We start from the raw sequence: 25,971 nt of genomic DNA on the forward strand, positions 1-25,971 counted from the left end.
TGGCCATACGAGGGACCCTTCAAGGTGATCTGGCACAATGGATCCACGTGTGTCGTGGAGGTGGGTGGCCCGGGAAAAGACTTTAACAGTGGACCACCTCAACCGGCGCACTTGGACATTGAGCAACCAGTGAGGGTATCCGCACTGGCGAGGCTGGCCACCCAGGCAAGCCACACAGACTGGGGGCTCCACTCCCCCGATGGACGTTTCTGGGGGGGGGGTGTGGCAGCCCGCATATGCGGGACTCAAACCGCCATCGGGAGCCGTGGGCAGACACGCGGTAGTGCATTTGGAACTACCCACTCGGGGCAGACCCTCCGGGGACAGTTGAATGTCATGTCCGCCCCGCGGGTCGCGGGGGCCCATGGGATGGGAGATTTAAGCACACGATTTTGAATCAGTAAAGGATTTTTGAATTCAGCACTCTCTGCCTCTGTGTGTTCCTTTAGTAGCCCGTTGAGTGTGGCTACAACATTTGCTCCTTGCCCTAGCTGCTGCCACTCATGCCCAGTGTCTCACAAATTGCATTTCTTGCCTCCATGATACCTATAACTCATGTACACAATCAGTATCTAGGCTGCCTTCAAATGTTAGATTGAGAGATGGTGTGTCTTTACTGACTTTGTGATCTGCTACTCTGTCTGGCCAGGATGGATATCTGAAGGGAAAAAGGCACAAGGATAAGCCCATAATGAGGAAACGGGGAATACAAGATATGTATCTCATTTTCAGCTTTTAAATCAGAAGGAAATGTGACATCAAGAAACAGATTAGTATGAGGATACATCATCTTCTATCATTTAAGCCCTGTTACTAGCCAGAAACTCAGCAACAGCCACTTCAGTGATAGCAAATCACCGTCTCTTTCAGCAGATGATAATCATACACCGATTACTGCCGCGTTATTTAGTGGTTACTGCCTCTGATTATACACCACCTTGTCAATGAGTCAACCAAGAACTCAAGTTGACCCAACTATCATAAACACAGTGGCTGCAAGAGCATGTCTAGGCTAAGTATCTTGGTATCCTCCTGACCATCCTAATGCCTTTCCAACATCTACAAGGCATTCAGCAGTGTGATAGAATACTCTTCACATGTCTGGATTAGTGCACCTCCAACAACACTCAAGAAGCTCAATACCATCCAGGCATAGCACCCCATCCACCACAGTAAAGATTAATTTCCTCCTGGTGCATTATGACTACAGTATGAGCCATCTATAAAATGCATTCCATTACTTTGCCAGCACCTCCCAAACATGACCTTTAACACCAAGAAAAATAAGTGGAGCACCTGGAACACACCTCCAGCATGTTCCCTCCCACACACCCTCTTGAACTCAGAAATGGATTGGTATCATTTCTTTATCGGTCAGTCTAAATTCTGGACTACTCCCCATCCGAGAGCATTGTGGAAGCAAACTTCAGCAGTGATCTCGCCTGCCTCCAAGGCCTTGTTGCTTTTTCAGATGGGATATAGCATTTTCACAATGCACTTGTAAGTCTTGGGTGGCAGCAGGACTGGACAAGACAGTATGTGTGGAATGGAGTCAAGGACAGTATCATGGTTCAGGAGTTATAGAGTCAAAGAGCATACAGCACGGATACAGGCCCCTTCAGCCAACGAGTCCATGCTGACCATGGTACCCACACCATCAGGTCCAATTTCCTGCGTTCAGCCTATATCCCAATAAGCCCCCACCCCTGTATGTACCTATCTGAAATGCTTCTTAATAGATACCATTGTACCTGCCTCAACCACTTCCTCCGGCAGCTCGTTCCATATACTCACCATTCTCTGTGTGAAAAAATTGCCCCTCAAGTCTCTTTTAAATCTTTCCCCTCTCACCCTAAATCTATGCCCCCTGATTTTGGACTCCCCTACCCTGTGGAAAAGATTGCTATGATCCACCTTATCCACGTTATTCAAAGTGCTTCTTCCTGTAGGTAGTAGCTACCTTGCTGTTCTTAAAAGGCTTTCCTCTGCTCTTGGCCCTCAACAAGATGGGTACTTGACTGTTTTGGTTACAGTTGGCCTTGGCAACACTGAACAATCTGCATATGTTGCAGTTATCAGCTAGGTGGAAGAATGGGGGGGGGGGGGCTGGTTTCACCCACAATCTGTGTTTTAGGTGCAGCACAGTTGATCATAAAGGCCTCAGGCTGGTTGACAAATAATGGGATATGGTAGTAAATTATAATTAAAGCAGTGGCAAAATACAGTCTTCATTAATTCTCAAATCCACTGGCAAGATAAGCAATTGAACATCAGTGTCCTCTCTCAAGCCAAAATCTTTTAATACAAGGACATCTTTTAATAGTGCATGAAACTTGGTATGAAAAAAGTAGAATGGAAGTTGAACTTAAGAAAATCTCAGCTTTTGCTGTTAAGTATCAATCTATACCTATTGCTACCAGTGGTAAAATTTCAGCAGAAGCCTACCTCATCCAACACAACTTAGTCCTTTGCCTCCCATATTATAGTCTATGCTGATGACAATCCTGAATATGGTATGCTATTAAGCCACATTCTTTATCAAGTCTAAACTAAAATTGTACCGAAGACCCAAATGTGAATTACATTATAATTCTATAATTAAAACGGAAATACACTTTTTTCAGGTATCTTTTTCTCAAAACCAAATCTAATTTCACCCTCTTTACATCATTCTTGGATTAAATACAGCAGGAAATGAAGCTTGTTATTTCTGGCAAAAGTAGTCAAAGGATGGCTGAGTTAAAGCAACTATCATAGTTTAACATTGCCTTTCATTAAAGGTTACAATTCAATACATTTAGCATGGTACATATATGATAAAGAAAGATTTATGATCATAAAACATAAACAACCGATACCTAAAATATATAGTCCAAAAGAGGCATGTTAAGTTTACATAATATTTGCAACTCTTGAAAGATAGATAGACAGACAGACAAAGTTGGTTTGAAGCAGTTTTTAAGTACTGGTGAAAAAACAAGATTTAATTGTTATCTCACCTCTACTTCAAAGTTTCAAACCATTCATGTCTTGGCAGTTTCCCTTTATAATGTTAGTAACTGGATTCAGGATTTTATAATAAAAACTGTTTTTTGGGGAAATGCCTCATGGAGCCATTCATTCATCTCCAATCCATATTGAATCATAGTTTAAAAAAAGAAAAGAACAACATTTGCTGCTAGTCCATTTATAGTCAATGCTTTGCTTTTCTTCAGAGTCATGTAATGAAAGGTGGGCTCAAACCTGTTACTATTGACCAAAGCTGTAATCAAAGTGTTTCCATTACTTCAGAGATCAAAATGTAGGCATACACCTTTGGAAAGCACTTATTAAGATTTAAACAGTAATTATGGCTTAAATTTTGCGAGCAGTGAAATTATCAGCACTCATCCTTACCACAGAAATGGAACAGTGACAACCAGAGTCTGTGTATGCACAATTAAACATGGATATCTACTACTACTGTCCAATTTACCTTCTTGCTAGAAGACTGGGCATTGAAATCTCGCTAAAGGCAAAAAGCTGTAATTATCCACTAGTTAGCTGATAAATACATCTCAAAATGTTTGGAATATCCAGATATAACTGACTTCTAGGATTATTTAACTAAAGTCTTAACTATTGCCATAAAATGACTCTTTTGCCAAAAATGTCCTTTGAAAGTCCAGCATTACACCTCCCTAGAGCATAATTACCTTGAGAGATTAACAAAAATTCTTTTTCCAATCTTTGCTTTATATCTTGTTCTTAATTTAACTTTCTTCTCATGTTTAGTTCATAGTCTGTACATGATTTTAACTGAATTAAATATAGTAATTTCTACTTCTTGTTTTAGACTGTCTGGGCTTATTTTAACTTGGAAAAGCATAGAGAGCTTGGTTGCAGGTGAGAATTAAAACCAAGAAAAATGTCACTATTTCCAGAAGCCAGCTCCAATCTGATGTACATATTTGGTTTGAATGAGAAAAGCCATATGTTGAAAGCCCCCATGGAGAAACAGATCATCAACTACCACATATTCACTCAGTTTGAGTAATGTTTCCCATGCTTCTTGAAACTTGGCAATTAAAGCAGGGCAAGCAGATAGCGACAATTGGGAGGGTTAAATCAATCCTAGGGAAATATGCCAGTAAACATTTAGCAGTACTCTCAACTGCTGTCTTACCTAAGTGTGGAAATGTGATTTTTCACAATATTTTGTTGAGTGATTACTTTCTATACTTTGGAGGTTTTCTCTATCACATCATGCTATCATCAAATGGATGTCAGGACAGAACCAGCACCCATATTATTTACAGTGCACCCTCTGAGCTCAGTTCCTCTGAGGACTCACTGGTCAACATATCCTCCAAGTAAGCTGTATACATGAATCATAAAATCAAAGAAACTTAAAGCACAAGATTTCTTTTTTAAAACTCTTGTGTATGTGCTGGATCTTTAATTACAGAACTTTGCTTCATCCCATATTTATGCTTCTTGTCTGAAATCGTGTGAGTTTCTCATCTTTAACAACACCATAAAAAATTATGACATAGAAGACCAATCAGACCATCATTTCTACAATCAAGAAAACTACACATCCTAATCCCAATTCCCCCCATTTAAAATTATTTTTCGAATTAACTTCAACCATCTTTACAAATAGATGGAAAACAAAACTGTCCAGATTATCTTGAACCCATGAACTCCAGTTACTGATCCAGGCACAAGTGGAAATAACTACATTAACTACTATGTATTCAAAGGCATAACCATCATCAGGTATGGCACAGTAGTGCAGGTTACGTCATAGTAGTGTAGGTGTATGTTCTTCCTGGGACTGCATGGGTTTCCTCTAGGTGCTCTGGTTTCCTCCGCAATTCCAAAGACTTACAGGTTAGGAAGTTGTGGGCATGCTATGTTGGCGCCGGAAACATAGCAACACTTGTGGGCTGCTCCCAGAACATTCTACGCAAAAGATGTATTTCACTGTGTGTTTCGATATACATGTGACTAATAGAGAAATCGTATCTTGTGTTCTCCCACCATCAATATTCCAGGGGTCACCACTGACCGTAAATTGAAATTAATGCCACGGCTACTTGAGCAGGTCAGAGGCTGGGACTCTACAACAAATGACTCACTCGCTGAAACCCCACAGGCCTTTCCACCATCTACAAGTCACCTCTCAGCTAAAGCTGATGTTGATAATTAAATTCAACAGTATGCCAGCACAGGCTATGGCCATCTGAGAAAAAGAGTTTGCACATCAAGATCAAGATCCCAAATCCAGTACAAACTTCACAGGCAGGCAATAATTCCTGCCCTTCTATGTTTCTCACACTTAGAAAACTTACAATGAGAATAAGAGGAAGAAGTTTTAAACTTGACATCATTATTTTAGGAATAAGGTGTCAAAGTACAGATTCTGAGATGAGAGAGCTCCCAAGGAAAACTTTGTTTCATAAAAGTATGTGAAGGAGGAAGCTTAAGGATAAAAATGAAAGAATTAGGGAACCCTCCACAGCTAGAAAAGGGGCCAAAGAGCTGGTAATCACCCAAATCTATTAACAACTATACAGTGATTTGAAGTATGAAATACATCCTGTTGTGCTTCAGTTCAAGGACATTCCTTTTCCATATGGGCTATGTCCACCAGGATGTCAGTTGTACCATGGTCATTTGGTGGGAAAAATAGTAAAGAATTTTCTAGCCAAAAATCAGGCATGGCACTATTGGATAAAAGATGTAGTAGAAGATCCAAGGAGAAAATGAGGACTGAGTGAGTAACGCAGCAGCAACGACAACCAGCTGGATAGGAAATGGTCATGGAAGAATGTGGGAATACACTAAGGTGATGCAGAATCAATTATAGAGATTATCAAGGTTGAACAAAACTGGGAATGACAAAAGTGAACGATTAAATTAAAACCTCCCCTAATAAAAGATGAGGTAGAAATTTTCAACAGATAGGAGGAGTATTCAACAATGCTTTCATGGATAAGGGGAGGAAATGAAAGGAATGTCTCTAAATCTATTGTATGTGCAATTTGGGAGTTATATGCTTGAATAGATATAGTGTGGCCTTAATGATAAAGAAAACAATCAAATCCCATCTTTTGTGAATGCTGTCATTGAAAGGTGTTTTGTAGGGTGTAATGATATACAGTGGGGGATGAGAGGAAACAATGAAATTTAACATATCTAGTTAAGGGAAATGGAATTCAAAAGGGATATAGTGCCAATTACATTATTATAAAAATAACTTGCACCCTGAGAAAGAATTTTCTATTCCCTTACTCTTTCCCAAGTTGAACTCAATTTTAGAAAGAACATGCCCCTCTGAGGCAAGGATGATTCAACCAAATAACAGGACGTAGCGAGGAATTCAAAATTTCAGGGAATGGTAAAATTTTTTTTGAAACTGATATGATAGTTATGTCTCTTAAAATGTACATCCTCTAAATCTGTAAAAAATCTTGAACTTAAAAACAAAAAAAATTTGCATTAGTAACTTGCCTTTGCTGCTATCCTAAAGATGTAGACCAACTATAACATTTATAAGAACAAACAGATGGATCCATTTTTAGCTAATCAGGGGCTCAATACAAGGGTTTACTTGGATTGCATGTTTGAAATGTCTTAAGTTATAAGCAATAAAGGTACTTGAAGAGAATCTATGTATCCTTCTGGATATAAATGGTTAAATGTAAAAAAACACTCAAAGTGAAAAAATACAGCTGTGGGAAACTACTAGGCAAGAACATTAGAGTATTTTGTTCCAAGTTATATCAACTCCTCACTGATAACAAACAATTTGCCATTCCCAAGGGAACAGCAAATTCATAAACATTGCCATCTAGGACAAATTGCACATATATGAACAATTTCATTGTTATCTTGAGGCATAGGTCCAAGGTGCCAGCCTAGGCCAATGCAACAAGATAGCAATGAAAAAACATGACAAAGCTGACCAGTCAGTCAGAAGGTGCTTGTCTAGATATATCTTGAATGTTTTGAGAGTCTCTGCTTCCACCAACCCTTTGGGAGGTACATTCCAGATTCCAAGCACTGGTGAATAAATTCCTTCTCAGATCACCTTTAAACGTCTTGACTCTTACCCAAACCTGTGCCCGCTAGTTTTAGACACCTCTTCTTTGGAGAAAGGATTCCCATTATCTATCTCATCCATGCCCCTCATAATTTTGTATACCTCTATCATGTACCCCCTCAGACCCCTCTGCTCCAAACAAAAAAAGCCAGCCTATCCAGTCTCTTCTCATAACTGAAATTTCCCATCCCAGGCATAATCCTGCTGAATCCCATCTGCACCCTCTCCAGTGTAATCACATCATTCCTATAGTTTGGTGACCAGAATGGTATACAGTACTCCAGCTGTGGCACCAAAGTTATATAGGAAACTTGTCTTCATTAGCCAGGGCATAGAGTATATATGAACAACTTATGGTATAACTTTATAAATATTGGTTAGGTCAATGGTGAAGCCAGAAAACATTGCCATATTTAAGAAATATACAGACAAGCACTTAAATCACCAAGGCATAGAAAACTGCACACCAAATGCCAGTATATTGTATTTGATGGTCAGCATAGACATGGTGCATTGAAGGGCCTGTTTCTGTGTTGTATTACTCTATATGGCTGATTGAAAACTGGTAATGCATCGATAGCAGTGGACAGTTAGGGTGCAGAGATGGGCAGGCATGAAAATTGGTACTGATGCAGTCGGCAGCAGTCAAAGCTGCCTTCAGAGGCAGTCAAGCCACATATGAGGAATTGATCCAGTCAGTTATATGAAAAAGTACTTTTGGCCCACACTGACATCTGAGAATGTTTGTACACCATAATTATCAGCTAAGATGGAGATTTGTGACGCAAATAGTTTAAGTGATTTGAAAGACGAACTTTTGTACCTTCACCAGGAGTCCTCCCAAGCCTCAAAGGAATTTAACTTTCTGGCAAATAGTATTTCTTAAACAAATAATTTTTGTGGGGTTGTGTCTTATATCCTCTACAAATACTATGAATACACTTAGCACCATTACAATCTCTTTCAAATCTCTTCAACTATTCCACTCACAGATACCCAACTTAGTCTATACTGATGTTTTTACTTCCTACTCTTTATCCAAATTGTCTGTTACTGTGGGCATGATTAGTCAGGAGTTGCTATATTTTAATATAACACAAAGCAAAGCAATCCAAAATTCTCACCCAGCAACTTCCCACAGATGTACTTTTACTTTGAGTGTAATGATAGGTTAAATGAGTGGGAAAAATGTTGGCAGAGTATAAGAAATTGTGCACAATGAAAGGAAGAATGATAAAACAGATTATTACTTCAATGGAAAAAGACTGCAGGAAGCTGCAGCACAAGGAGTGTCCTCGTACATGAAACACAGAAAGCTAATGTAAAGGTAGAGCAGGAAAGGCTGATAGAATGCTAACTTTTATTTCAAGGGTTGGATTTTAAAACAAGCTAAGTCTGATTGCAACTGTACAAGGCATTGGCGAGGCCATATGTTGAGTACCATGAACAGCTTTGGTCCCCTTATCTAAGAAATTATATATTATCACTGAAGGCCATTCACAGGAAGTTCAGTGACATTTCCACATATAAAGAAAAGTTGAACAGGTTGGGTCTATATTCACTGGAGTTTACAAAAATGAAGCATGCAATTTGACAGGGTAAATGCTGAGAGGATGTTTCCCTGCATGGGAGTCTGGGACCGGAGGGCATAGTGTCAGAGTAAAGAGGCACTCATTTAAGACTGAGGTGAGGAAGAATTTCTTCTTCCAAAGATTAGGAGCCTTTGGAATCCCTTGCTTTAGAAAACTCTGAAGGCTGAATCTTGAATATATCCAAAGACAAATTTTAATCAGTAAGGTAGTCAAGAGTTATAGGCAGAAGGCAAAAAAGTGGATGGGGAAAATTGGATCAGCCATGATCTTATTGAATGGCACAGGAGACCCAAGGGGCCAAATTGCCTACTCCAGTACCCCAACACTTATCAGTTTTACACCATTAAAAAAATTCTGTTCTTTTATTCTTCTACCATACTGCATAATTCCCCACATTATACTCCACATGTCATCTTCTTGCCCACACACTTAACTTGTTTATATTCCTTTGCATATTCTTTACATTCTCCTCACAGGTTATTTTGTGAATGCTTCTTCTAGACAGCTGAGCAATTCCCAAGAAGTTAAATGGCATATTGGTGAGCATGTTACAGATGATGATGTGGTAATTGGCTGGGATGTGTTTGGCTTTCTTCTTGTGAACAAGACACAACTTTCAATTTTGTTGAACAGATGGCAGTACTGTAGCTGTACTGGATTACCTTGATTAAAGGCAGAGCTAACTGTGGTTTTTATCTTCTGTATTACTACTTCACAATTAATTAGGCCCTTTAGCCGTTATAGGATTTCAAAGAACAGCTAACTATAGAGCAAATCAAGAAGTTAATACAATTGAATTTCAAAAGAAGGTGGCTAGACTCTTGATGAAGATGATTATCACCTGGCTTTTATGTGGCAGAAAGGTCCCTTGACAAAAATCAACCCAAACAAGAAGATCGTCCATGTCATGCTACATTTCAGCACAATTGCTTCATTGACTGAAGAGTTGCAAGTGGAACAGACATTGGCTACTCTTCAGCAAAGACTTGCGCATAGAACATAGAATGGTACAGCACAGCAACAGGCCCTTCGGCCCATGATGTCTGTGCCATTTTAAACTAAACGTACCTGCCTGCATGTGATCCATATCCCTTCATTCCCTGCATGGTCACATGCCTGTCTCAATGCCTCTTAAACGTCACTATTTTATTTGCTTCCACCCAGGGTAGCACATTCTAGGCACCTACCACTTTGTGTAAGAGAACCTTGTACATCTCCTTTAAACTTTTCCCCTCTCACCTTAAAACTATGCCCTCTAGTATATGACATTCCACTCAAAGAAAAAGACTCTATCTACCCATCTATGCTTCTCATAATCTTATAAACTTCTGTCAGGTCTCCCCTCAGCCTCTGGTGATCCAGAGAAGAAAATCCAAATTTGTCCAACCTCTCCTTGCAGCTAATACTCTCTAATCCAGGCAACAACCTGGTGAACATCTTCTACACCTTCTCCAAAGCCTTCCTATAATGCGGCAGCCAGAACTGTACACAGTACTCCAATTATAACCGAACCAATGTTCTATACTGACACAGTTAGTGGCTGGAGCAAGAATCCTAAGTGCACATATATTTCCCACTCTCCTTAAACTCATCATGTTCACTGGACAATTTATAGTGCTACTGGGGAACATGGGAAAAATAGGTGAAATAACACTATGTCAATAGGAGTAATATCCAACAGGCTGGAAATTCTGCCTGTCTAGCACTACCAAAGTCCCAAGGGTTCCGGATTATCAGAGTTTTATTGTATATCATATATATTTAGTTAAGATTTAAAGACAAAATTCAGAACTTATCTTGTCCAACTGGCAGATCTAAACTGGATTTTCAGTTTACAACAACACAAAATATCCAAGAAACTGAAGAGAACTAAATCAGATGACTTCAGTCTATTTAACCTGGAGGACTACCTGATCAGTTAAATTCCTTCAGCAAAATGCTTCCCATATGTGTTTTTTTGCCCTGGTAAACAGCCTTTAAATCAGAACTCTGCAGAAAACATTCTTTTTTCTTCTTTTCAGCTATTTCCTCTTCATATCAAACATTTTCATTCCACTTCTTAACTATTTGTCAGCTGAGAGAAAATCAAATCTCAGAAGATTGCCTTCTTTTGTGAATACACTTTCTATTTGCAGAAGTAGTAACTTACAAATATTCGGGAGCAATGTTTAGTTTAAGACAATTCTGGTAATCTAGTATTGTGAAACTATTCATATTTTGACAAGGAACACAAAAAAGTATGTCGCTTACTACAAACGTTGACAGCTGGTAACTGTACAAGGATCAAAATTTTGTTGTGCTTAAGAATAATAAAGTCCATGTAAACTGATATCTGTTTTTCTGTCATGCATTCAATTAGAAAATTAGAATAAATTATGGAAGGTGTTTATGCACTTTGTTTCATAAATGGTTTTCCATAATTATCTTAATCGTTGGCAACAACCTGTTTCTTTACATTTCCAGCAAGAATTACCAATCTAGAAATCATAGATTTAGGTGCAAAAGCCCATCTGCAAATGTAAGTATAAATTGAAGGATATGACATTAAAATGCTGCTATAATTAATTTATTGGAAGCCCCCAATCTGAATCAAATAATCAGAACAGAATTTGATCTCATGTGCTTTATATTTAAAGCTGCATAAATTATTTTAACAGTACCCAATGATACCAGCATGCCAATGCAATACTTTTTTAGAATAATAAAAGAAAAAAAATCACATCAGACCGAAGCACATTTTTCACCATATATAATCACTCTGCTTGGTAAAAGCTCACACTTTTCACATTACAATGAAGAAAGTCAAAAACTTTAATATTTGGTCCTCTGCAACACATTTTCCTGAATGCTTGTTTTTAATGCATGCAGCTTACCTGCGTACTTTGTTCCATGTCTGTGTTGCCCCCAGAGGTGACCCTGCCACCATCGGAACCTGGATAGGACTATTCTGTTTATTAAGAGCCAAATCTATCTTTTCTTCAATAGCTTTACAAGTTGCTTCAACAGCCTGAATTTTAGCTTCAATACTATCAAGACGCAAACAAATGGCCTGATTAATGTCAAAGAGAATGGACTGTGAAAAGAGAAAAGAGAAAAAAAAAATCAACAACTGCTTTTGTTAAAAGAAACAAGATTGTAAGTTATATCAGCAATTTAGCTTTGAATTTTAAAAAAACCTGATATTAAATATATAATTAAGCATACGAGTAGAAGTGAATCATTTCATTGGTCCACGTGTTACAACCTCACTTAAAATAATTGTTGTGAATCAGTTCATTTTGTTTATGTGGACAAATTTTGACTAAATTTTTGCTTTGACTTTGATCAGTTTCCTTTGCCCCCATTCATCAATTAGATCCCACTTAATGTCAGCTGTCCGAATTTGACTGCAAGGTGTGCTTCAGACCATATATTTAGATGGAGATTTCAACCGTCATAAAACCTAGTCTCCCTCAATCCTTCTGCTATGTATTACATTCAAAACTCTAATAACCATGACCTAACTTGCAACAGGTCTGGTTCACAAAACAGTTGTGTGTTTGCTGATCTATCCTGGCTCAGGTCAATAACCCTTCATCAGAGAAAACAAGCATGTTAAATTACAGACACTTGGAGAGGGGAAGAGGGAGTGTCTGTGAAAGGCTGGAGACCAGTGTTAATTCAGGCAATATAATAAATGGAGCAACAAACAATCTACTGGAGAAACTCAGCAGGTCCAGCAGCATCTGTGGGGGGAAAGGAATTGTATGTTTCAGGTTGAAACCCTGATTCAGGTTGAATTGATCCCTCCATTCCCTGTCTGTTCATGTACCCATCTAAATGCCTCTTTTGCCATTGTATCTGCTTCCACCACTTCCCCTGGCAGCCCGTTCCAAGTACCCACCACTCTCAGTGTAAAAAATTTGCCTAGTAAATCTCCTTTAAACTTTCTCCCTCGCAACTTAAAGCTATGCCCTCTAGTATTTGACATCCCTGCCCCGGGGAAAAAAGACTGACAATCTACCCTATCAATGCATCTCAATTTTATGTGCTTCTATCAGCCTCCGATCCTCCAGAGAAAACAATCAAAATCTTTCCACCTCTCTTTATAGCTAATACTATCTAATCCAGGCAACATCCTGGTGAACCTCTTCTGCGCCCTCTCCAAACCCTCCACATCCTTCCTGTAATGCAGTGACCAGAACTGCACACGTTACTCCAAATGTGGCCTAACCAAAGTTTTATACAACTACAACATGACTTCCTAACTTTTAAACTCAACACCTTGACTGTGAAGGCAAGTATGGCATATCCTTCTTTACTATGTGTTGCCACTTTCAGGAAGCTATGGAGTTGCACCCCAATATCGCTCTGTACATCAGTGCTCCTAAGGGTCCTGCCATTAACTGTATACTTCCCTCTTGCATTTGATTTCCCAAAGTGCAGCCCCTCAAACTTGTCCAGATGAGACTCCATCTGCATTTTCTCTGCCCACACTTCCAACTGGCCACATTTCTGCCTCTGCCCACATCTCTGCTCACATTTCCAAGCTGAATTCTTTGCCAACCTTCCTCACTATCCATAACTTTGCAAATTTTTAGGTCGCCTGCAAACTTACTAATCAACACCTACATTTTCATCCAAATCATTTATATATCTCACAAACAACAGAGGTCCCAGCACTGATCCTTGGGGAGCACCACTAGTCACAGACCTCCAGTTAGAATAACATCCCTCCATCACTAATCTCTGTCTTATATGGCCAAGCAGATTTTGAATCCAATCTACCAAGTCTCCATGGATCCAAAATGCCTTAAACCAAATATGGAGAGCTCAGAATGGGAGTGGAATGGAGAATTTAAGTGCCAAAGACTTTTAGTGAAATCAAATGCATATTTGGGGACCACTTTCCATAATACGTCCATTTAGTCTGCAAAAGTGATCCTGAATTTCCAGTTGCTCATCACTTTAATTCTCAATTCCACAATTTCAGATATCCAGCCTTTCCTATTTGTATCAGATCTGAGCAGACTTCATGTTAGATCATCTGCCTGTACAATTAACTCAAGTTTTTCTCTCTTTACAGATGCCAGCCAATCTGCTGGGTATTTCTAGCATTCTCATGTGTTTTAGATTTCCAGCAATTGCTGTGTTCTACATTTCAGTTTGGGCATGCTGTTTTGTTTCTGTTCTCTCTCTTAATTCCAGACACTAAAAGCAATTATGTTACCTGGAAACCTTGCTCTACATATGATCACAAACCTCTCCATACCTTCCATTCCCTGCAATTTAAAACACGTTTTTGTTTTGTTTCACTTCTCTAGTTCTGATGGCTCTGTTTATCTCTCCACAGATGCTACCTGACCTGCTGAATATCCCTATTCCATGAATCTGTGTTTTTGTTTCAAATTTCATGCATCAGTTATTGTTTTGTTTCAATCTCAGCTTCTGAGATATCTGTGCTTCTCAAGTTCTTGGTTTCTTTCATCTCCAAATTTACCTGCTCCACCATTGACTGCTGTTCTTCTAATTGCTGAGGTGCTCAGCTCCCTGAACTTCTATACCTCTCCATTTCCCTTTCCTCTTTAACACTACATCTTCAGTTGCCCTAATATTGGCTTCTGTTGCTCACAGCAAATTGTGTTCATTAATATTCCCATGAAATGCCTTGGGATATTTTGCTACTTTAAAGGCAGTTCAACATTCTTGACTTTGATGCCAAAAATAGGAAGCAAGCATTAATGTCACTAAAATTTTCAAAATGGTGCAGTCATTCACAAACCAGAAAAAAAGTGATGAGAAAAAATATAAGAGAATCTTATTAGTCAAAATTAAAACATGATAAACTATTCTGCTTTTTGAAAACTGAAGTTCACAGTTGTGCTAAGTACACAATAAAGGGTTAAAGATCCAATAAAACATGCCCAAATATTCTGGTAGAAATATTGAAAGGAGAAATATACGTTGATGATCGTAAATGTTGCAAACCATTGAGCTTACTTGCAACATAGAATGCACAATTATCAGGTTTTAAATTTTCTTTTACAAGTTACACCCCATTAGATGATGGTGCTTTAATGACAGCAAAATTCACAGTAATTTGCAATTACTTTTCATAAAATATGATGGAAGATAGTATATTTAGGAAGGAAAGAAAATCTTCTTTTATAACTGACATTTGTAAAAACTAGTCTGGATATGGAGCAAAATCGCCATCTGGTGGATTATATTTAACATGGCACCCTTTATTCAATCAATGTTACAACCACAATAATATGGATCCAGAATTTGCTGGGAAAGTACAGGTTGGCAGAATTTTACATAATTGAGACATAAAGTCCTCAGGAAAGGGATATATTGTGAATTGTGAATCACCACAAATTGCTGCACAATTTATGTGACTCAGATGTTAGCCTTGCAAACAACTTCACCTTGAGTTTCAAATAACTGTTGGATTTTTATGGTAAATATGAATCAAACTCGCTGTAGAAAAGTAGCGTGCAATGAAGCAGAAACACTGAATGAGATTAATGTTCTTACAAAGCAGCTCAACCCAGAAAAGGAACAAATGAAACTGTGGTGTCTCACTTCCATAAATTGTAAATTTCTCCTACATGTTTCCTTAATTTATTTTTTTTTAATTTCTTATATGGTTCTTTTATTTACTCTCAATCCACCCTTTGCTTTCTTTTTCCATTATTTAACTCTAATTCACTCCATTTCTTTGTCATTCTTTCTGATTCCTTCCCCATCCAGAATGTAACTAGGTTAAACAGAAACTATTGGTTTGCCTTAAACCATACTCCCAGTTGCCTCATTAACAATTCACATTTTTAGACAAATGGGGTGAAAATAATTTAAGCTGAAAAGGAAGGAAATATGTTAAATTCACAGGCGTGCAAGTAAATTCACATACTCACTCCAGCAAACTCCATTCATTGATATATTAATAAAACAGAGTACAAGAAAAGTTGTGTCACTTAGGTGATAGCAAGGCATGGTAATAGGGTGCTCATTTACAGAAATTAGCACAAGTAAAACAAAATAAAACTCAATGATCCTTTTTAAGAGGGCTTCACTTTTTCATAGAAATGACACAATCAAACCATTCACTTGTGACTGCAAACCCAAGGTTGTATATTTCATCTATGATATCATTGTATTTGTGTGTTGAATGAATGTTTCATATAATAATAATGTGCTAGAAGAGGTTGTGTAGCTCAAAGTCAATAATGCATAGCCTTCTCCATTCCAAATAAGGTGAGTAACTTTATTTGCTCATTTTTATTTGTTTTTAAGAAACATACACACAGAGATGAATTTAAAAAGCTATTTTGTATCTACTTCAAAATTAAGAAAATGCCATAAACTTCCACAGATTCATATATTTGAACAATAATTTAAAAAGGTAATCTTGTAACATCTTAATTTAATATATAGATACCTTTATTGTGGCATCTTGGATTGGCTGCCCATTTGAAATTTCTACACGTGGACGTTTAAGAGCTGGTTGTGCAGATCCATCCTCAGGCTGATGATTCTCCAAAACTTCTGAAATAGACAACATTTTTTAAACATGTTCAGAATTACATATAATGTCATCAAAGGATGTCCAACTATTTTTATCCTGTGCATCTCATAGGTCATAACATGAATTCTTTGGGCATTACATATAAAACTAATTGCTTCCATAAATGTATATATTAATTTGCCACAGATTGAATACAGCAGTGGTCTTTAGTCCCCATGTGGAAATCTTAGTCATGGAATCAGATTTTCACAATATATGTTGACCATCAAGTACTAATCCCATTTATCAGCACTTGACTGATAAATGCCTTAGTGATTCAAGAACTGTCTAGGTACTTCTTAAATGTTGTGTGAGTAGCTGCACCCACCAGTTCCTCAGGTAGATTCCAACCACCCTCTGGGTTAAAGAATTCTTTCTCAAATCCCATCTAAACCTTTAACACTTATCCTAAACCTACATCCCCTTGCCCTCTTCTTCCATTGACTCATCTCTTTTTCCCTGCTCATATGACCTATGCAAGTATGCCTGGCAGATAAAAATCTATCGAGCACAATGAATGTGATAAGTGGGATAGAAGGATCCCACAGCTCAAAACTAGGCACCCATGAGGTGATGTGGACCATCAGCAGCAGCAGCAGAAATATACACAACCACAATCAGTAATCACATAGTTTGGCATGTTATTATCAAACCTGGAGCAGGACCAAGCATACCTAAAGATATCAGGTGCCAACCTAGTGAAGCTCCAGTACAGGACTACATGCTTCCTCAACAGCAAAAACAGCATGCGACAGACAGAGCTAAGCAAGCTCACAACCAATTGATCACAACAAAGCTCTGCAGTCATACGACATCCAGTTGAGAATGAGGGCTGCTCTAAGAAAATCCCCATTGTCAACAATAACAGAACAAGCATGTGAGTACCAAAAGAAAAGGCCTAAGTATTCACAACCATCTTCAGCTAGAAGTGCTGGATAGATGATTAATTTTTTAGATCCCCACCAACACAGAAGCCAGTCTCCAGCCAATTTATTTCACTCCACATGATATCTGGAAATGGCCAAGAGCACTGGATACAGCAAAGACTATGGGACAGACAATTTCCAGCTGCAGTGATGAAGACCTGAGCTCCAGAATTAGTTGTGGCCCAAGCCAAGCTCTCCCTGGATAGTTACACACTGGCATATAACTGACAATGTGAAAACTTCCTTCCCTCCACTATAAGGTCAGAAGTGAGGATGTTTGTTGATGATTACACAATGTGTACTTGGCTTTACAATCCCATAGCAAATGAAGCAGCTCATGCCTGCATACAGTAAAACCTAGACAATATTCTGGCAAGGGTTAAGAAGTGGCAAGTAACTTCCTTGCACATAAGTGCCAGCCAATAACCATTTCCAACAAGACAGCATCTTAACTACTTATTCCTGACATTCAATGGCATTACCATTGCAGAGTTATTCCAACTTCAATATCCTGGAGTAATCATTGATCAGAAACTCAACTGGACCAACCACATAAAGATTGTGATTCCAAAAGCAGGTCAGAGGCTGGGGATCCTGTGATGATTGACTCAACTCTTGATAACACAAGACCATTTATGAGGCATGTCAGGAATACTCTCTACTTCCCAGGATGTGTACGGTACCAACAACTCTGAAGAGGATCACATCACCCAGGATAAAGCAGCCTCTTGACTGGCAACCCATTAACCATCCTAAACATTCCTTCACTCCATCAAAAGAGCACAGGGGCTGTAGTATCTACCATCTGCCAATGCACTGCAGTTACTCATCCAAGCTGCTCATGAGAGTAGGTCCAAACCTGCAAACTTGACCATCAAGAAGAACAAGGGGGGCAGGTGAATAAAAACACCACTACCTGCAGGTCCCTCTCCAAATCACTCACAACCCTGACCTGGAAAAATATCACTGGTCCTTCATCCTTGCTGGATCTAAATCCTGGAAATTCCAATTTAACAGCACTGTGGAAGTTCCTTCACCAGAAGGACTACAGCAATTCAAACACCTTCTCAAAAATGATTTTTGATGGACAACAATGCTAGCCTTGCTAGCAATGCCCAGATCCCAAAATGAATTGAAATAAAATGTAAATGCTCTTACAAAATTACATTCTACTTGTCTCATCATTCCTGCTATTATCCTGCACTTACCTGCTTGATCTTCTGTCAAATCAACAGCAATTTGAACCACATCTGTCAAATCGTGTTCTGACATCATCTAGGTATCATCCAGCATCTATCAACACCAAAATCCACTGCAATCTGAAATATATCAAATAAAAACAAAGATAATCATAGCAGAGTCAAATTAACAATTGTCTTATAGAATTAATGACTGGACTATCATTGCATTTTATCATTGCTTTGATTTTCAGCTTCATCTCTGATTAGCTAGGCTGGCTAACTGACCATCTCCAACAGTGATGCCCAAGGTCAGTGTCAAACCAACTTATAAACATCCCTCTGGTCCTCAATTACTAAATATAAAAAACCAACAGTTCAAAATCCCAAATTTGACCTTATAAAGGTGTATAAAAATCACAAGGGCATAAACAGGGTGAATGCACACAGTCTTTTTCACAGTGAAAAGAATCAAAAATTAGAAGGCATAAGTTTAAAGTGAGAGGGGAAAGATTTAAAAGGACCTGAGGGGCAACTTTTTCATGAAGAGGGTGGTGTGTATATGGAACAAGCTGCCAGAGGAAATGGTTAAGGCAGGCACAGTAACAACATTTAAAAGACACTTGGACAGGTACATGGATAGGAAAGTTTCAGAGGGATATAGGCCAAACACGGGCAAATGGGACTCACTTCAGTAGTTTATGCACCTTGATCAAGTTGGGCCATAGGGCGTGTTTATGTGCTATATTACTCAATGACTTTAGTTGCTTTTCAACACATTTTGTGAAATAAAAATAAGGGGATCGAGAACAAAGTTACATTTTTGGTTCATGTAGGCCTCATTTTAGTGGTATAGTTTAACCAAATTGAACCAAATGTTTTGCAGTATGCAGTACGCCAATATTTGTCTCACCCATATAAATTAGAAAAGACTGTTGAGCTGGCATGCCCTTCTATGAATTGCTTTAAAGATAAGTTAGTATTTCTATTGGTGAAGAGTACTTCTTTGTCCCTTCTCCACACAGAAGTCTTGCAAATATTGTTTTCCCCTTCCCCAATTCTGCCTTTTAATATCTTTTCATTTTCTTTAGTTTATTATTTTTATCCTTTTTCCTACTACAGTACAAAAACACAAGGATAAGATGGTGCAATAAACTGAGCATGTTCCATTTGTGGTGCATGACCTGGATCTGAAACATATCCCAGATGCTCCAATTTTAAAACAAAGGAATAATTGTTCTAAAAGAACAGTTTCACTTCTTGCAACATTGTAATGAGTTCAATTTACCTCAACCACCTTATCCTGCTTTCAGAAGACCACTATCATCCTGGTACCTCAGAAAATTAAGGTAATGTACCTTAATGACTACCGCCCTGTGGCTCTGACATTCACCAACATGAAGTGCTTCGCGAGACCAGTCATAGCACACAGCAACTCCAGCCTCCCAGACAACCTCGACCCACTGCAATTCACCTACCGCTGAAACATCTCTCTGGCCGGCTTACACTCATCTCTGGAGCCTCTGAACAGTAAGGACACCTACGTTAGATTATTGTTTATTGACTACAGTTCCACCTTCAATACTATAATTCCAAGCAAACTCAACTCCAAACTCCTTGACCTGGGACTCAACACCTCCCTTTGCAACTGGATCCTTGACTTCCTGACCAACAGACTGCAGTCAGTAAGGACAGGCAGCAACACCTCCTCCACAATTATCCTCAACACTGGTGCCCCACAAGGCTGCATCCTCAGCCCCCTACTCTACTCCCTATACACTCATGACTGCATGGCCAGATTCTGCTCTAACTCCATTTACAAGTTTGCAGATTACACCACTGTAGTGGGCTAAATCTCAAATAATGATGTATCCGAGTACAAGAAGGAGATAGAAAGCCTAGTGACATGGTGTCATGATGACAATCTTTCCCTCAATGTCAGCAACACAAAAGAGCTGGTCATTGACTTCAGGAAGGTTGGGGGGGGGGGGGGGTGCAGTGCACATGCTCCTGTTTACATCAATGTTGCTGAGGTCAAGACGGTTGAAAGCTTCAGGTTCCTAGGAGTTAACATCAGCTGGTCCAACCATGTAGATGCCACAGCCAAGAAAGCTTACCGGCATCTCTACTTCACAGGCAAAGCAGTTGCCATACCAAGCCCTGATGCATCTGTAAAGGATGCTTTCTATGGTGTATCGACAAAAATTGGTGAGGGTCAAAAGGGATATGCCAAATTTCTTTAGCCTCCTGAGGAAGTAGAGGCACTGGCGAGCTTTCTTGGCCATGGTGTCAATGTGGTTGGACCAAGACAGGCTATTGGTGATGTTCAGTCCTAGGAACTTTAAGCTCTCAACCTCAGCACCATTGATGAAAACAGGAGCATAATAGCAGTCTACAAAAAAAAACATAGATAGGATAGATAGTGAGAAACTTTTCTCCTTAACAGAGGTGTCCATGACTAGAGGGCATTGATTTAAGGTAAGAGATAGGACATTGAGGGAAATGAGGAAGAATTTTTTTCTGCCAGAGGCTGTTTGAAATCTGGAAGGTACTCCCTGACTGGATGGTGGAGGCAGATACTCTCACAACACTTAAGAAGTAGTTGAAGAAATACTGGAAATACCTTGGCATTGAAAGCTCCAGACTGAATGCAAGAAAATGGGATTAATATAGATAAATACTTGATTGTCTACACATAAATGATGAGCCGAAGGGCCCATTTCCATGCTCTAGGACTCTATGACTGTGGAGCATTATCACCAAAAATTATGCAGCGGTTTAGTCAGCAGGCTGCCATCATTTTCTCAAAGGCAATTAGGGGTGGGCAATAAAAACAGGCGTCACTGGCAACACCTAATTAATAGAATAAAAATAACAGGTTGTTTTTCAAAAAAAAGAAACAGGAAGAAAGCAAAAAAAAATGCAATAGGAGACAAAAGAAACTGCAGATGCTGGAATATAGAGCAAAAAAAAAATCTGCTGGGTCAGGCAGCATCTCTGGAGGTGATGGACAGTCAACGTTTCAGGTGGAGACTCTTCACCTGGACTGAAAGGGTCAAGGGGAGAAAGCCAGTACAAAGAGGTGAAGAGAAGGGGTAGAGCAAGAGCTGGCAAGTGATAGGTGGATCCAGGTGAGGAGGGGTGATATGCAGATGGAGGAGGGAAGGGTGAAAATGGCGAGAGGCTGGAAAGTGATAGATGGAGGCAACAAAGGGCTGCAGATGATGGAATCTGATAGGAAAGGAAGGTGGAGCATGGATCCAAATAAGGGATTAGTAAAGGAAGGAAACCCAGTGGATTGGGGGTGGGGGGAGGGTTGGTATAGGTGTAGGAGGAACTGGGTAGATCAGGAGGAGAGAGAGAAGGGACAGGGGGAGATCAGATTAGCTGGAATTGGAGAATTCAGTGTTCATTCCATTGGGTTGTGGACTACGCAGGTGGAATATGAGGTGCTGTTCCTCCAGTTTGCATTAGCCTCACCCTGGCAGTGGAGGAGGCCGAGGACAGATAGGTCAGTGTGGGAATGGGGAAGGAAGCCCAAATAGTGCTGAAAAGGCTGGTAGAGTTTGGCCATTCTGTTAAGAATTACTTTTAAAAAAAGAACAGATGAAAAATAAATAATGCTGTATATGTGACTTATGTGGAATTTTCAAAGACACTGAAGATGCCTTAATAAATTAAGCATTAACATAACCATTCAGAAACAAAGTGATGGAAACCGAAGAAAAGGGATACAAATCATTTTCTCAAATTGGCAAAATCTGTTGAATGCTGTTCAGTTGAAAACTGTTCAGTTTTCACTTTATATGCATAAACACTATAATTGGGGATTCAGAGATCATCAAAATGTCACAATGATACTGAATTGACTGAATATAGCACATGGAGTCAAAAGTACAGCTAAAATACAGATGAATGTCCTTTAGAAGCTAAAAGGTGCAAAAGCTCTGCATGTTTAAATAATTGCTTAGATTACTACAGATCAAGCTGGGCTTTGTTTGTATTTAAAATGTTTAAGATGATAAAAAAGGCCTTTCTGCCCCCTGAGACCTTGTTTAAAGAGGGTTAGGTGAGCTCTCCAACCATCCTTTCTTTTTATCTATAAGGCAATTCTCATTTAGAAAACTGGAAAATGTAAAAGTTTGCTTCTCCTACATTATCACAGACAAATAATATCCAACGTGCAATAGAGTTCTTTCTCACTGCATCAGGTGATGGTCCTGCTCCATTTATAATTTAGGCCAACTTGCTGAAGCTGCTATCTTTGACTAACTAGTGGTGCATGTTTAGGTTGTGACAGTTTGTGCAGACTCAGCATGAGTAAGAGCCCTGCCTGCATTTGCTGGTGACCCATCTCAGAGAGCAGCAGAAAATAACCTGCTCTTTTCTTTCATTAAAATAGCAACAATAATATGATTACATTAAAATGTTGTCCAAGATCTACTCCAGCCTCTGCAATGCCCACTGATCCTGAACGGCATCTAGTCAGCCAGTAAACATTGCTTGCTCTCTCTCCTGGGACACCAGATCAGCCTTATTGGAAGAGGGGCAGACAGTTGGGTGGGGATGGATCCCTCTATACCTGGATTTGCGAGTAGCCATTTCTGCACCAGCTGCCCAAAGATCAGAAGTGTGGGGCTGAAGTGCAGCCAGAGGTTGAACAGCATCCCCATCAGATATTCAAGAAGGGCTACAACCTCTCACACTCCATTTCCACATGGAACACAGACTCCAACCCAGGAGTCTCTAAAACTTGTAAACCGTTTGCTTGGGACTGCTTTATGCACACTTCTCCTCAGGTCTCCAAATAGAGAGACCTTCACTGGGAACCACACCCAATCAACTGACAGCAGAACAGACTGCTGCAGCATGTCCAGATGAGAGACGAGGCGAGGAATTGGAGAGCATGCAAGAACAGCCCATACAGGAAATGCTTCTGCCTGGTATAGAATGGCATGGAGGGCATTTCCAAGAGATGACTCCTGTTGTGTGTGACCAGCTTCCAAGGAGGGCTTTGGGACCCGAGCCCAATGAGGAATTCTCGCCAACCAGGGGTCCGTTCGATCAGGATCACCTACCCCAAGTCCCCTCAACACCTCCTCTAACAGGACTGCCAGAGGCTTCTGTGACGAGCCTTGGTAGCGTGCAGCACATTCCGTCACAGAAAAAAATAAGTCAGTGTTCACTATCTGAAAGGATACCCTTAGTACAGGCATCTCTCCACATTCCAAAGGGTGGAAAATTACCTTCTGGGTGCAGATGCACACCAGCAACTGACCACCCTTTTTGACTGGGAGATTCAGAACTATGGCATACAACACAACATTTCCTCTTGTTCCAGAAGAAGTCCACAAGCTTCTTCTGGATCTTGGCATCAAAAACAATGGGCAAGACCAAAGTGACCAATTGATACCCAGCATAGAGGTTAGTTAGTGCTCAACTGCATGGATCATGCAGACAGGGCTCTGGAAGCATAGATCAGACAGGGCTCTGGAGAGTTACAAGGTAGCCAGGAGGAGCTTAAGAATGGACCTAGGAGAGCTAGAAGGGGGCATGAGAAGGCCTTGGTGAGTAGCCCCAAGGCATTCCACACATAAGTGAAGAATAGGAGGATGACTAGAGTGAGGGTAGGACAGATCAGGGATAGAAGAGGAAACATGCGCCTGGAGTTGGAAGAGGCAGGGGAGGTCCTTAATGAATACTTTGCTTCAGTATTCAGCAGTGAGAGAGTTCTTGACTTTTGTGAGGATGGCATACAACAGGCTGATATGCTAGGGCATGTTGACGTGAGGAAAGAGGACATGCTGGAATATTGAAAAACATGAGGATAGATAAGTCACCCAGGCCAGATGGGATATATCCAAGGTTATTATGGGAAGCTAGGGAAGAGATTGCTACACCTTTGGCGATGATCTTTGAGTCCTCACTGGCCACAGGAGTAGTGCCAGATAATTGGAGGGTGGCAAATGTTGTTTAAGAAAGGGAGTAGGGATAACCCTGGGAATTACAGACCAGTGAGTCTTACTTCAGTGGTGGGCAAATTACTGGAGAAGATTCTTAGAGACAGGAATTATGAGCATTTGGAGAAGCATTGGTTGATTAGGGATAGTCAACATGGTTTTGTGAGGGGCAGGTTGTATCTCATGAGCCTGATTGAATTCTTTGAGGATGTGACAAAGCACATTGATGAAGGTAGAGCAATGGATGTGGTGTACATGAATTTTAGTAAGGCATTTTAGATAAGGTTCCTCATGGAAGGCTCATTCAGAAAGTCAGGAGGCATGGGATCCAGGGCTGTGTGGATTCAGAATTGCCTTGCCCATAGAAGACAGAGGGTGGTGGTAGATGGAGCCCATTCTGACTGGAGGATGGTGATCAGTGGCGTTCCGAAGGGATCTGTTCTGGGACCCCTGCTCTTTGTGATTTTTATAAATGACTTGGATGAGGATGTGGAAGGGTGGGTTAGTAAGTTTGCTGATGATACAAAGGTTGGTGGTGTTGTGGATAGTGTAGAAGGTTACTGTAGATTACAACAGGATACTGATAGAATGCAGAGCTGGGCTGAGAAGTGGCAGATGGAGATCAACCCGGATAAGTGTGAAGTGATACACTTCGGGAGATTGAATTTGAAGGCAGAATACAAGGTTAATGGCAGGACTCTTAGCAGTGTGGAGGAACAGACGGATCATGGGATCCACGTCCATAGATCCTTCAAGGTGGCCGCACAAGTTGATATGGTTGTTAAGAAGGCATATGGCGAGTTGGTCTTCATTAGTTGGGGTACTGAGTTCAACAGCCGCGAGGTGATGTTGCAGCTCTATGGAACTCTGGTTAGACCACACTTGGAGTATTGTGTTCAGTTCTGGTTGTCTCATTATAGGAAGGATGTGGAAGCTTTAGAGAGGGTGCAGAGGAGATTTACCAGGATGCTGCCTGGATTAAAGAGCATGTCTTATGAGGATAGGTTGAGTGAGCTAGGGCTTTTCTCTTTGGAGAGAAGGGTAGCCTTTGTCAAAGTTAATCCCAAGTATATCCATTAATGCAGGACTCTGTGCTTTACTAGGTACAGACAATGTTTTGTTACTACAACCCTTCATCAGGACTCTGGTTGTTTAATTTGGGACTGATATGGTCCTGGTGTACTGGCAGGCCAGACTATTCACAGAGGTGAACCAGATAAAAGATAGCAGATGGAAATAGTTTGTACAGAGACAGGAAGAGCATAATATCAAATTCTCTAACTTTAGATAACAAGTCTGGAAGACTGCAATGTTCCCAGATAGAAAATGAGGTGTTCCTCCTCAAGCTTGCATTTGGACCTCACTGTAACAGTGCAGGAGGCTACAGACAGAGAGATCAAAGTGGAAGTGGGATGACGAATTAAGATGGCAGGTAACTAGAATCACAGGATCATTCCTGCAGACCAAGCAAAATGTGCTCCACAAATCAATCAGACAATCCAAGTTTGGTTTCTCCAATGCAAAGGAGGCCACATTGTGAACACTGAATGCAATATTCTAGATTGGAGCAAGTGCAAGTGAATCACTGTTCTCTGAAAAGAGTGTTGGGAAGGGAAGAGGTAAAAGGATAGGTATTACACCTGCTGCAGTTGCATGGGAAAGTGCCATTCAACAGA

At 40.0% G+C, this 25,971-nt stretch overlaps 1 protein-coding gene across 1 annotated transcript in view; it reads right to left on the reverse strand.

Moving 5' to 3' along the window:
* banp (BTG3 associated nuclear protein) overlaps positions 1 to 25,971 on the reverse strand; it is a 148,544-nt gene that overhangs the window by 114,277 nt on the left and 8,296 nt on the right. The window contains 3 exon segments of the mRNA XM_052028241.1: positions 11,556 to 11,755; positions 16,106 to 16,212; positions 18,366 to 18,476. Coding sequence (XP_051884201.1) covers positions 11,556 to 11,755; positions 16,106 to 16,212; positions 18,366 to 18,432 — 374 coding nt within the window. The 5' untranslated portion in view covers positions 18,433 to 18,476.

The sequence above is a fragment of the Pristis pectinata genome, chromosome 13 (genome assembly GCF_009764475.1).
Source record: "Pristis pectinata isolate sPriPec2 chromosome 13, sPriPec2.1.pri, whole genome shotgun sequence".
NCBI classification, from domain to species: Eukaryota; Metazoa; Chordata; class Chondrichthyes; order Rhinopristiformes; family Pristidae; genus Pristis; species Pristis pectinata.